Below are 13,593 nucleotides of genomic sequence, written 5' to 3'. Positions count from 1 at the left end.
CCTTTGTTTAACTTTCTCGTAGATTTATATCCTCTAGAATTCGTTTATGTTTATGTGTTTGTTTGATAAAACTTTTTTAATAAATAAAAACACAAACAAATGTTGTTGGTGTTCGTTCGGTTTACCCCGTATTTACGTACCTCGTTTTAGGAGTAAAATAAAAATAAATAAATAATAAAAAAAAATTGAATAAACAAAGAAATTATACAAACCCTTATTGGATTTCCCTCCTTCCTCAATTTCCACCTCTTTGAGCCAACGCCTCTCATCTTTACACACACCCACCAAACACCTTCTGATCAACACGTTACACATTCCACCATAATTTCACTCACTCCCCTTTTCTTCTTTCCCCAAAACAAAAACCCAATTCGAATTCAATTCAAATTAATCATAAAAGATTCAATCTTTGCATCATCCTGATACCCAATTTTCCGGTTTTCATCTACAAACCCTTGAGTTCAACCTTCCAAATTAAGATCTAATTCGGTTTAATTCCATCTGGGTATCTTTCAAAATCATAAATTTTTGATGAATTTAAGTGGGTTTACAAAGTAACGATGGGATCAAATGGTAATTCGGAGAATGTGGCTGGGAATACAAACCCATTCTCAGGTGTTTCTAGAGGAACCGGGTCGACCCGGTCATGGGGTACTACGGGTTCGGGTCAATCCGTTTCGACAAGTGGTAGTGCCGGCACGCCGTCTACCCGGAGTGAGATGGCAACGGCGGCGACACCGGCAAGTGATAATACTTTTTTGAGGCTGAATCATCTTGATATTCATGCTGATGATGCTGGATCTCAAGGGGCTACTGGGTGAGACTTTTTAATTTTTTAATTCTGATTCTGCACCTAATTTAATTATGAAATCCTAATATAAGTTGACTTTTGAATTCACTAAAAGTTCTAAAATTTGGTGGGAAAATTGATACTTATGTTATATCAAGTACTGTACAATGAAATATATGGTGTCAGTTTTGCAATTATATATGTAATTGTCCTAATTGATGATAAAAAGTACTAATTTTGAAGAAGTAGATTTCTGTTATGCAATGTTGAATGTATAGTCTTGAAGGTAAAATTTGGTTACTGTTGTTGCTTTATGGTGTTATTAGTAAAGCATCGGTGGAGATTGTTTTTGTTTTGTTAAAAATGTCGTGTAATTGCCTCGTTGGAGTGTGATGAGGAAATCATGTCAACTAATTAGGTGTTATTTGGGTATGAGTTATTTTTTCCGAGAATTTTCTTTTGATGATTTTTTATGATTATGATTTCGATTACGATGATGGTAATGAGGCATAACGACATATTCAGTTGATTACGGAGTAGTTTATTGTTGGATGGTACTGATGTGTAACTTTCAACAGTACCAAGAAGAAAAAACGAGCTCAACGTGCAACTGGAGGGGATAAAGGTGGTAGAGGATTGCGGCAGTTTAGCATGAAAGGTTTGTTCTTTTTTTGTTTCTAACTTTCAATCTGTGTTAGATGTGGCAAGTTCGACCCATTTATTGAGAACTGGGTTAATTTGCGTTATTATTTTTGCTCAATTGGCCTGATCGGTAATGGGTAAATAGTTATTCGAATGGAAACATACGGACCGCGTCAAACGGGTTGACATTTTATCAAACGTATTTAAATTGCATAGACCTACTACATTAATTTAAAATTGAAGAAAATGTTAGATTACTGTTAATTTAGTTCTTTTTTGTGTAATTATATCTAACACATTAATTAATTAATTTTAAATTTCGAAAAGAAAAGATAGAAATGTTTGCAGGTAGACCCAACACGTACTAAAAGTTACTTGAACTGTCATGTTACTCAACCTGCGGCTCCCAGTCCCAGTCATTCATCTCTAATGTAGACTAATGTTATTTTGTGATTTCTCAGTGTGTGAAAAAGTCGAAAGCAAGGGAACAACTACTTATAATGAGGTCAGACAACTCTGCTTATTTTTTCTTCGGTTCTTCAACATGTTGTAATTGTAGATACTTCTAATATTCTTTTTTGATAATTAGTTTTATTCCTTTCTACCATCCCGTCTTTGCACTTGCTCTACTATTGATATGCTGTATTCATGTTCTCATATGCATTCAGGAATACATTTGTTTTATATCTATTGGCATGTAATATGTATTTTAAAGTTATGGTTTTTTTGAGTTCAGAGATTTGCTTTCTTGTTTAAAAGTCTATTACTCCGTATAAATATTAAAAATGTGTCTGCCTTTTATTTTATAGCCTGTTTTTGGAGCTTACAGCTTTGATATATAACTATGTTCGTACCCAACACGTATATTTTACATTTCTACGGTAATTTTAAACTTGAAAAACTTATGGTAGTGATTTCGGGATTAACAAATAATTATTCATGTCAAATTATTCAATTCTGGAAATCCGTGGATGGATTGTAGCGTTTCATCATTATGTTAGAATATATGTGTAAGGTATCTGCTATATTGTTAGTTTACTATGATACGCTTGAACCATGGTATTGCATCTATTTGAAATAAGTGTAGAAGAAACTGAATTTCCAAGTTTGATTTTCAGGTTGCAGATGAACTTGTAGCTGAATTTGCAGATCCCGGCAATGGTGAAGCTCCTGACCAGGTTTGTCGGACCAACCAACAATACTTGTCCGTGAATGTTGAAACCATATGATTTCTTTTTAAGGATGATGATAGACATATCTGCATTTTATTAAAACTTAAAAAAACGATAAGCTCTCTTAGTTATAAGAAGACACCTAAGTTTACCAAATTTCTCGTTCTGGGTACTCAGCTTCTTTTTGATTGTATATGCAGTTTTTTAAGTTCTTATACAACCAAAAAGTGATAGATTTACCTTTTGTAGCATCACGGTACCAATAAAACGCTGCATGATTCAGAGACTACATTTTTTTATTTTGTTTTTTACCATTAAGAAGTGATCGGTACTATTATTGTTACTTATTTTATTTTTTAATATCTTTCTAGTGTCCTGGCAACAAAAGATATTTAGAAGTAAAAAGATCCCTTTTTAATATGTAAAAACCAAAATAACGTAGATTTTTAATATGTACAAAAAATAATCCTTCTTTCTGTGATACGAAAACTTTAAATATGTTAATACAAACCATAAAATTTGGAATATTAGTACCTAAAATGAGAAATCTGGTAACGTTGGGTACTTATTTCTGTCCTTTTTACTCTTAAGATAATCAGACGACGACTGTTCTTGTAAACCTCATCTATAACGTTGGTGATGGTTTTCATCTTTGAATGTATCACAAAAATCTACAAGATACAATAAGAATAATGACATTAGGTATATATATTTTTTCTTGTTTTTGATTTATATCTTATTTGAGTAATTCTAATAGAAGTTAGTGAATGTTAGTAATGTGATGTATGTTTCTATTTATAATGCTCATAACAGCAACAATACGACGAGAAGAATATTCGACGACGAGTATACGATGCACTAAATGTTCTGATGGCTATGGATATTATTTCTAAAGATAAAAAGGAAATACAGTGGCGAGGTCTCCCGAGAACTAGTTTGAATGATGTTGAAGAGCTCAAGGTTTCTCTCTTGTATTTGATTAGTTTGAATAATATTTCGGTCTATTATGTCATCTTTTTTAGAACTTATGTTCATTAGTCCCCTTTATGTAGCCGTATACTTGTTTGTTTTCTACTTAACTCGTTAGGTCTTTTAATCATTTGACTTTTTCCGAGTCCACTCTTTGGCATACCAGTGCTCTACTTTGTTTCGGGTTTTTAGTTTGCTTTATATTTCTATTCTCGTTGTGTTGTTTTGCTCTGTTTGGTTCAGGTTGCGTATATTACTTTATGTTTATATTGCCGTTTACAGTTGATTTATGGAGTTACAGGTTGTGGGGTGTGTATAAAAGTGTTTTTAAACTTTCTTTTGTGTCATACAATCTTGTGTATTCTAATTTTGATCAACGTAGGTTCATTTTTGTTTGTTTAGTTCGTTTGGCTTAGTTCGAGTCCGATACTCTTGTTTTCTTTAAACAATTTAACTAGAAATTTATTAACTTACCATGTTTTACTTAGTTTTTATATTTAAATGTCACAGAACGAGCGACTTGCTCTCAAGAACAGGATTGACAAGAAAGCAGCTTATTTACGAGAACTAGAAGATCAAGTGAGAATTATTTTAGATAACTTTAGTTAGACGTTTTTCACATATTGTGCTTATGTGTTTGTTTTTTTCTCTTATAAAGCACGTAGGTCTTCAAAACCTCGTTAAACGGAATGAGCAGTTGTATGTCTCAGGAAATGTTCCAAGCGGTGGGGTGGCTTTACCTTTTATACTGGTCCAGGTATGATTTATCAGAAAAGTTACTATTGTCTTTCTTGCTTTATATCAAGAAAAGTACTAAACAGAATTTTAAAAAAATGTGATATTAGTACCACACCCAACTTTAATAGTTCTGCAAACTTGATGCGGTAATTTCAACTCAATTCAGACAAGTGGGACAAAATGGGTCGATTTGGATTATAGTTAGTCTCTAGCGGGTGAAATGAGTAAAGGTACTGAGTTGAATTTGTGAAGCACGTCGAGTTGAAAGTCACTCAACGTATATTTAAAAAGCATAAAAAATCTAATCGGTATAAAAATTTTGGTCATCATTTTTATAGTATAGTTTTTAATTTTTTTACAATTAATTAGTTATTAGTTATTAGTTATAGATTATTAGAAAATAACTTGTAGTTCAACCTGACCCATTTTGACATGTTACCCAACGTGCTCAGCCCTTCGCCTTTTGTCACTTATGAGTATGCTTTCTGTAATTATAAAATAATATACCGGATGTCTCAAAATAAACCGGATTATTAATATTTGGCTATTTTATTGTATATTGATTATAGACCCGTCCCCATGCCACTGTTGAGGTGGAAATCTCAGAAGATATGCAACTTGTTCATTTTGACTTCAACAGGTTAGCCCTTATTCTTTGTTTGCCGTATTTTTAATCGTTATTTTTTTTAATATATATTCAGTTGTATACTGTATTCAATATTAGCATGTTATCGATTAATATAATATGTTCTTGTTCCTACTTATAGCACACCATTTGAGTTGCATGATGACAATTATGTCCTCAAGGCCATGAAGTTGGGTGATGAATCAAACAACGATTGTAGAGAAGGAGGTGCGGGGTCCAGCATGTCTGCCATGTGTCAGCCTCAACCGACGTGGCCACTGCCACCAACGTCCACTAGACCTCCGCCATCTCCTCCACTTCCTGGCATACTCAAGGGACGTGTTAAGTATGAGCATTAGTCGATACATCATCTGCTATATCTGTATATTGTATAAGCATAATGGAGTACAATGGGTATTGTATTTGATTTTTATTGTCATTTATTTTAAATTCTTTGTGTTCGGACTGAATATTAGATGTGTGTTGTTTATGGTTAAATTTATACATTTAGCTAGATTCAGGGACGTATAGAGCTTTTTTGTTTTGCATTAGATTCATTGGGTTTGTGTGTTTTCGCTAGTTTAGTCTGACTATAGACTGCAAAAAGATTATGTTGAAACATTTAGATCGGGAACATAATAACAGACAAAGGTGACTCGATTTCTATCAAGTGTTTCAGCCATATTGCAGCCTCCTTTTTGACATGAATCCATACAGCTCTGAGCTTATACAACCCTTCTCGAATAAAGACTTAAAGTTTGCGTTTAAAGACTTATCTTGTATTCGCCACCTTGATGGGTTTGCAAGAAGTCAAAGATGATCCGATGTTGATGTCCATGCCAAAATGCCATCTAATTCGTATTTCTCTCTACGATTTGGCCTTTCACAACAATAAGTTGTTCTACTTGACACTTGATTTTTCAGCACATGACTCGGAACAAACTGAGGACCATCCATTCGCTGATGCGCCGAGAGGATTCAGATGGGACCATCATGATGATCCCTTTCGGACCATTGGTATCAAGGTTGAACAAGTTTTTAACCTGGAATATGCTCCTAGACCTTTTGTGGATGAAGATACCGAACCCATCTATGATACTGATGGTGAGGGGGAAGAGGCACAAGAGAATGGGGGGAACATCGTTTTGGCAGATTTTGTGTTGTCAATCGCCCATGATTTTGAACGCGAGACAGACTCGAGGTCGAGTCATTCCGAAGAAAGGGAGGGGATCAGAGAGGTATGTGATCAGATTGTGCAGCAAGATAAACAATGCTTGTTGGGTACTGCAAAATATTGTTTATCGGAAACAAGCTAATAAACAATGGGTGCACGTTGTGTATGGCGTGAGTGATTCGGATGCATGGAAGGTATTCAAGATTGAACTCCCGAGTCATGACAAAGAAACAACCACTTTTAATCTGTCACAATATGTCGAGGATAGTGACGATGAGGTAGACTCGAGAACGAGTCTTTTTGAAGAAAGGGAGGATGATGCATATAAGGTGGATGGTTCTAGAAGGTTCAGGAAAGGGATAGGTTAAAGTCTGACTTTGGGAACAAGAAAAAGAGAGGAAACATTTGATTCACTTTCTAATTATTTGATTAGTTATTTTGAATAAGGATTTATCCATTAGTTTGTTTCCTTATCTTGTTGCTTTAGTCCTGTATATATAAAGGAGCTGGAACTTTATTTTTATTAAGTTTTTATATTGTGATTTGTCTAAAGAAGTCGCAAGTTTGCGCCCCTTTCTTTGTCATTCATGTTATTCTTGTTAACTTATAATTGGCCAACGATTCGTTAGTCATTAATAGTTCTCTTTAAAGGAGAGTAGGAGGTTGTAATATGAAGGGGTTATCTACTCCACCCTTATTATTTCGGACATTTGCGCACGTCTAACCTAATTGATTGAGTAGATGGATGGATAATTCTTGGTGGGTTGTCTTGCTTTGATTGAGTTAACACATGCAAGTAGTATTGATTTACATTATGTATTATGTCCATGGTATGAAATGTGTGTCGAGTCTATCGACCAGTATCCATAACTTTGCAATGAGGTTATGTTAGTGTGGTTAAAAATATTTAGATGGTGGGATATCGGGGCCTTATTTAGTTTGGTGGAAACGGTCAGTAATATGAAGTATGGAATATGGCTGTGAAATTTCGGGAGGGTGTGATATGGATTGCCAAGTCAAGTCGTTCGAGTGCATGAGCCAAGGTTAAAGATTGTATATATTCAGTGGGACACTTGGATCAACGATCCAAAAGCTGTAGGTCTGCAGTGAAGTAAAACAGATGGTGATACTTTGGGTTGTGCAGTAGTTTTAGTATATTTGATAACTGGATTTAAATTAACACATGTGTATGCTAAAAATCAACGATTGTAATGGTCACTTGATGACACTGCAGGCATGGAATTGGGTTTGGATTGCTATGCATCTGTTGATATTTGGGTTTGGATTGTATGTTAGGTTGCTAGTTGTGTTAAAACTGCTATGTGTGTATATACTTGAGTGTTTTTATCAAGGTTTTATATTGTTAAGTTACCCGGACACAGTCTAATTGGGTTACTCGGCGATTTATTATGGCCATCCCAAAATATACCGCTAGGCTACTAGTTAAGGTTTGAAAACCATCGAGCATTAACTTGAGTGGCATAACATGGTTTAGTCATGGCTTGGGGGGTCATCCTGTGTCCTTCACAGGAGGCACATGTTCGATTCCAGGAAGGTTTTCTCTAGTGAAAGTTGCGCTCCTGCCCTCAGATGGATGCGTGCCCCTTGAGTTCCTGCCCAACGCGTATGTATCGTGTGGCAAATGATCACGAAGGTGGTTAAATCTTCTCTCTAAGTGATGCTGAACCGCCGTTAAAAAAAGTTGAGGTTTGAAACTTACAACTCTTGTGGGCTATGTTTGTATATACAAACTGTATGTTGACCATTGTAAGAAATAATTGTGCCGTTGGTCCCTCCATTATACACCAAAAAGCTAACAGCGTCCCTCAAGTTTTCTTTTGGCTAACAGCATCCTTCCATTATCACCTTTTATGATGTCGAGTCCCTCCGTCTGAATGCCGTTAAATAAGTCCGTTAAGTCTTGACATTTGCCTTGCATGTGAGGGTAAAATCGTCTTTCTAGCCTCCGTATCTAATTACTTTTCTCTTTTAATTATTTTTTATTTCCATATATTTTTTATTTAATGATGACTAGATAGATCTGTATATCTCTTTATCATCAATTATACTGTATCTCTATATCATCAAAAACATCTTAATCTTCATCATGATATTAGATCGCTGTTCACCTTCATCAAATCAACGGATCATTATCAAGTTATCACCACATCATCATCCACAAGTTAGATTCATAGATCAACAAAAACAGATCGTAGTTCGTTCACATTCAAGTTCGTTGATGAACTTCATCTCCTTAACCGCAAAGCTTAAACCGATTTAGGCGTTTTTAATTTGGTGGTTATAAATTCAAACAGAGCTCGGATTCATGATCTAGAACCAAAAATGAACACTCGATGATCTTCAGTTACAATTAACAGTTACTAATTCATCGATTTCCAGATCGTGTTCATCACTAACCGAAACATCGTAAATCGTAGGTGCACGGGACAATTCGGAATATATTTGCAAAAACCAAAATTACAAAGTCATTTAGAATCATTATGTGAAAAACTTCAGATCATATCATCATGATTTGAGATTGAATTTGAAGGTCAAACTTTGGAGTTAAAAGTCAACCACATGTTTATGAATCCAATTCGAGCAATCCTTGATGTTTATGGTTAAAGTAATGATTGGCAAAGGTTATGTGAAGGATTTACAATATTTTTTTAAGGATTCATCATCAAATACAGATTCAATCAAGATTTAAATGTTGAAGTTCAATTTATGTTCTGTAAGACTCTGCTTTTCAATATTTGGATGAAATTAAGTTAAATTATTATATTACTTGTTTTACAGTGCATGATAAAGAAAGACAAAAGTGACTTAAATAATCCAGTAAGTGCTACTGAATTTCATGAGAAACTAATTAGTGCATATAAAGATCCAGCTTTGAAACTAGTTCAATTTTCTGGAAGAACCAATGGTCACAATGCACCACTTCTTGGTTCTGAGGCATAATAGAAATCCGATGGGCTGAAAAGCCCAACACGATGTTAAGTTTGGTCCACTAGTTGATGTGAATTTCGCTTCAGTTTCTAATGATATTACGGTATATATTCGATGGAACCATCTGTTTACAAATCATTTTCAGTTTAAGATCAAATGTTTTTATTACATTTGTTTTGGGTCAACGAATATGTATTACCAAATAGGCTAGGGAATGAATTTATGTGAATAATATGTATTAGGGTTTATGATTTTCAATGGTGAAGATGAATAGAGAAGATGAAGATGAATGGGGAAAAGCACCAACCCTTCTCACACCATTAAAGGCTGAAAGTGAAGATGAATGACGACTTTACCCCCAAATTGAAAACCCCAATGTAACATCTCAAATCAAGAGGGAAAAAAGACGCTTTTACCCTCACATGCAAGGCACATGTCAAGACTTAACGAACTTATTTAACGGCATTCAGACGGAGGGACTCGGCATCATAAAAGGTGATAATGGAAGGATGCTGTTAGCCAAAAAAAAAAACTTGAGGAACGCTGTTAGCTTTTTGGTGTATAATGGAGGGACCAACGTCACAATTATTTCCCATTGTAATCTATATTAAATATTTATAAAATAATGTATTAACTTTTGCTTTTCCTATGAAATAAAAAAGTAAAAAAAAAAAAAAAAAGCAAAAGATAATTATATTATTGAAAGAAGGGGCTTGTTGAGACCACGTTCCACCTAAAAACCTTTATCAAAATAGCCAAAACGTGTCTCTTTCTTCACCTTTCACCTCCATTTTATTTCTTCCTAGTTTCAATACCAAAACAAACACAAACTCATAAACACATCACACACTCTTGTTATACTGTATATTTTATAAAAAAATGGCAATGTTGAATAGTGCAAGTTGTACATTTCAAAGACTCACAACATCTTCATCTCCTTGTAATCCTATCCCGCTTGTACCAACTTCCTCATTGGCCAAATGTAGAACCACAAACAGGGGAAACAGATTCTGTAATTTGACAACTTATGGTCTCAAGAAGCCCATTATTACTACTGAACAACAAAAACAAGAAGATGAACAAATGGAAAATAAAAATGGTGTTAATGAAACTTTGATGTATTCACTCTCCCCACTCCCTCTTGTCTTACTTGCTGCCCTTCCTGGAGGTGCTTATTTTTAATCTCTTCCCTTTTTTCAACTATTTGTTTATATTATTATATAAAAATAATCTGCATTGTTGTAACCATCACAAGATAGCCTAGTGGTTGGCGTCTTGACTGCTGTTTATATAAAAACTCGTCCTGTAGTCCGACTAGTTTCCGACTTGGCCAAATTAATCAGTTAAAGTTGTCATTCAATATAGTTAAAGTTGAATATTTATTAGGGTGAAGTGAGATTTATTTAAAGTTGTCAACAACAAGCGTCGATTTATTGGCGTCTTGAGTGTTTAGACCCTAGATTGAATTCCAGGCAGGATTTAAAACAATGGAAATTTGATTCTACCATTTTCATGGCGTCTAAATTTTATTGACTTATTTTTATTCTCTGATAGGGGAAAGATTGTCTACATCTCACCTCACCATACATCACTCATGTGATATTTGGTTTTGTTGCTGTTGTCGTTGTTGTTGTGTTGAGATTTATTTGTAAAAATTGGTCAAATAGAGTCAAATTCATATTCATAGTTGGTCTAATTAGTGACTAGTCCCCGAATAGTCTACAAGTTGACTGATTGGTCCCTATAATGTCCTGAGTGACTAGTCCTCAACCTAGCAACTTTGACGTCCTTGATAATTCGTGTTGTGTATCTTGAATGGCTGTTTTTGTGAGTGTCAGGTGGAACTATCAGATCGCTTTTTGGACCTGTTGTCGAGCTCGTCAATACTTTTAATCTTCCGGGTTGGCTTGTTCATTGGGGCCACCCTGGAAACATGGTAAATATACCTTCATTTTCAAACATTTTAGTCATCTTTGTTAATATTTATACAAGTTGATCTTATCATCTTGCAGGCAGTTGTGCTCTTTGCCATGGGCGGTTACGGCACTTATTTAGGTTTCCGTATTAAGTTTTCTGATGATGTGGTAAGACATGTACTAAAAATGCATATAATTCGCTTATTGAACTTTTCATTTTGTCGGCTATATGGTTAAGGACTTAGGGTGAGAAAGGGACACATATGACATATAACTTGGTTAAGCTATGTACATTAAAGTATAAATATTTCCTTTCTTTAAGTATCTGAACAGGGAAAACCTTATTTGTTTACCCTTTATTATGGTTAAATCAAAACGGGCTGACAATCCATTGGTTAAATGATAGGTTACCCACATACGCTAGGCCATAAGTTCTTTGATAACCATGGTTTATTTACCTTATTTATGTAAGTATTTATTTATCTATCTAGGATGAGAAGGCAATGGCTAAAGACTTGCACCCTAAGCTACTAGCCGGGATGTTTTTCTTCTTCGCTCTTGGAGCCACCGGTGGAATAATCTCTCTACTTACATCCGATAGGCCCATCCTCGAAAGGTAACAACTCTCTCTACTTACATCCGATAGGCCCATCCTCGAAAGGTAACAATTGTAATGTGTGCGTAAAATGTTTTACCATCTTCCGGGAAAGGAATATAGTCTTACACGAAAAAAAAGTTTCTTTAATTAATGAACTTGGGTTCAAGACTCGATTAACAGAATATGTTAGTTGCCATTTTCTTGTAGCTTATACAATTTGAGAAATAAACATTGTATTTGGTGGTTTTGTTGTAGTCCTCATGCTGTGACAGGGTTGATCGGTCTTACCCTTTTGGCCATACAAACATCATTGCCAACATTATTCGAGGTAACCCTTACCCTTCATTCATTAATCAGATTACATAAAGTCTATAAGTTGCACCATTTTTGCATAAAGTTTATATCAGCAATAGTATCATAACTAATATTTGTTAATTTGATTCAAATTTAGACAAAAAGTAATGCAGCTGATATGATCATACTCATATAACATTGTGCTAAATAATTTGTAGTTTGAATATATATACAACTAGGTCACTATAGAAGTAGAACTACATTGGCTTTCATCCATGCTACTTATTCGTTAAAGTTCTGTTGTTAAAGCAGGGAAACCCAGGGCTACGAAATGTTCATGGTATCTTAGGTAGTGGGATTATGACATTGTTTGTCGTACACGCAGCGCTTGGTCTTCAGCTTGGTTTGAGCTACTAATTTGAAACAAGACCAAGTTAAATATATATGACTATCTTGGGTCACATTTTGCTTCTCAACTTTGGATAGTTGATAAATGTTTGTATACCACTTTTAGCAATTTTAGGGCTATAGTTATTTATTTTTGTTTCGATGAAACTATAATTAATGTAATAAATCTTTTCCTCCGTTCGTCCCTTGATTGTACACCAAATAGCAATTACAGTCCCTCGGTTATCTTTTTGCATTTAGAATTCTTTTATTTTCAAAAAATTGTAATCAGAGTCCCTCTATCTAACGACCGTCCAAAGGGTCCGTTAAGTGCCATCATGTGATTAACACGTGATGGGCTTTTTTCGGAATTTCACTTCTTTTTCATCATTTTTTCTCTATTGGTCCATCGTTTTTATATCGTTTAGCTACGTTGATCCATTCATTTTACAATTGTTGTGTGTGTGGTCTCTATGTCTAACTTTTGTTAAAAAAAGTTTGTTAACTCTTGACATGTGCATTGCATGTGAGGGTAAATACGTCTTTTTACCCTTTATCTTCATCTTCATTACCGTCTTCATCTCCATCTTCTTCACCAAAACTTCATAAACCCTAATTTAGTTAACCCATTAAAATCAAACAAATAAAAAAATTGTTATTGTACGAGTAATTTTTTTTTCTTCAAAATCTTGAAACAAAATCGAAATTAACAAATGTTCAACTTGAAACCAAATAAAAATTGTTATTGTACGAGCGTTTTTTACGTGTTTGATTTTGACGGGTTAATAAATTAAGGTTTATGATGTTTTAGTGAAGAACATGAAGATGATGATGATGAAGATGAAATTGACGATGAGGGTAAACAGACGTATTTACCCTCACATGGAATGCACATATCAAGAGTTTACATAATTTTTTAAAGAAAGTTAGACGGAAGGACCACCCACACAACAATTGTAAAATGAAGGGATTGTTGTAGCTAAACAATATAAAAACGAGGGATCAACATAACAAAAAAGGTCGAAAATGAAGTAATAAGACGAAAATGCCCATCACATGTCAATCACGTGATGACACTTAATGGACAAGTTGACGAGCGTTAGATAGAGGGACTCTGATTACACTTTTTTGAATATAAAAGGATTCTAAATGCCAAATTAGAGACTCTGATTCTATTTAGTGTATAAGTAATGGACGAATGAAGCAAAAAAGTCAATTAAATATTAAGTAAAAGTTGCAAGACCAGAATAGGTCACTTGGAGGCTCAAAGACACACCAGGGGCGTACATTCTGTTTTGAGCATTTATAAGAGTTTAAAATCTACAAAGCCCAAAGTAAA

General features: G+C 34.6%; 2 protein-coding genes across 2 annotated transcripts; both read left to right on the top strand.

Moving 5' to 3' along the window:
* The first annotated feature begins 402 nt into the window (after positions 1-402).
* Positions 403-5,453, top strand: LOC139852850 (transcription factor-like protein DPB). Its single transcript, XM_071842184.1, has 9 exons — positions 403-817; positions 1,369-1,448; positions 1,894-1,937; positions 2,551-2,610; positions 3,418-3,564; positions 4,084-4,152; positions 4,232-4,330; positions 4,881-4,951; positions 5,079-5,453. Exons 1-9 carry the CDS (start codon positions 561-563, stop codon positions 5,293-5,295), a joined length of 1,044 nt encoding a protein of 347 aa, XP_071698285.1. The 5' UTR covers positions 403-560; the 3' UTR covers positions 5,296-5,453.
* A 4,427-nt stretch (positions 5,454-9,880) lies between these two features.
* On the top strand, positions 9,881-12,466 carry LOC139856035 (uncharacterized). Its single transcript, XM_071845269.1, has 6 exons — positions 9,881-10,227; positions 10,898-10,995; positions 11,072-11,143; positions 11,467-11,591; positions 11,829-11,901; positions 12,180-12,466. Exons 1-6 carry the CDS (start codon positions 9,939-9,941, stop codon positions 12,282-12,284), a joined length of 762 nt encoding a protein of 253 aa, XP_071701370.1. The 5' UTR covers positions 9,881-9,938; the 3' UTR covers positions 12,285-12,466.
* Positions 12,467-13,593: the final 1,127 nt, after the last annotated feature.

Source organism: Rutidosis leptorrhynchoides, chromosome 6, assembly GCF_046630445.1.
Source record: "Rutidosis leptorrhynchoides isolate AG116_Rl617_1_P2 chromosome 6, CSIRO_AGI_Rlap_v1, whole genome shotgun sequence".
In the NCBI taxonomy this organism is placed as follows: domain Eukaryota; kingdom Viridiplantae; phylum Streptophyta; class Magnoliopsida; order Asterales; family Asteraceae; genus Rutidosis; species Rutidosis leptorrhynchoides.
This window is presented reverse-complemented; position numbering and strand designations above follow the sequence as displayed.

Excerpts from the sequence above, each read along its gene's own strand:
- LOC139852850 (XM_071842184.1), top strand. The coding sequence starts at position 561 with ATGGGATCAAATGGTAATTCGGAGAATGTGGCTGGGAATACAAACCCA. Across the intron at positions 1,938-2,550 it reads GAACAACTACTTATAATGAG|GTTGCAGATGAACTTGTAGC; the intron begins GTCAGACAACTC and ends TTTGATTTTCAG. Across the intron at positions 2,611-3,417 it reads ATGGTGAAGCTCCTGACCAG|CAACAATACGACGAGAAGAA; the intron begins GTTTGTCGGACC and ends TGCTCATAACAG.
- LOC139856035 (XM_071845269.1), top strand. The coding sequence starts at position 9,939 with ATGGCAATGTTGAATAGTGCAAGTTGTACATTTCAAAGACTCACAACA. Across the intron at positions 11,144-11,466 it reads TTAAGTTTTCTGATGATGTG|GATGAGAAGGCAATGGCTAA; the intron begins GTAAGACATGTA and ends TTATCTATCTAG. Across the intron at positions 11,902-12,179 it reads CATTGCCAACATTATTCGAG|GGAAACCCAGGGCTACGAAA; the intron begins GTAACCCTTACC and ends TTGTTAAAGCAG.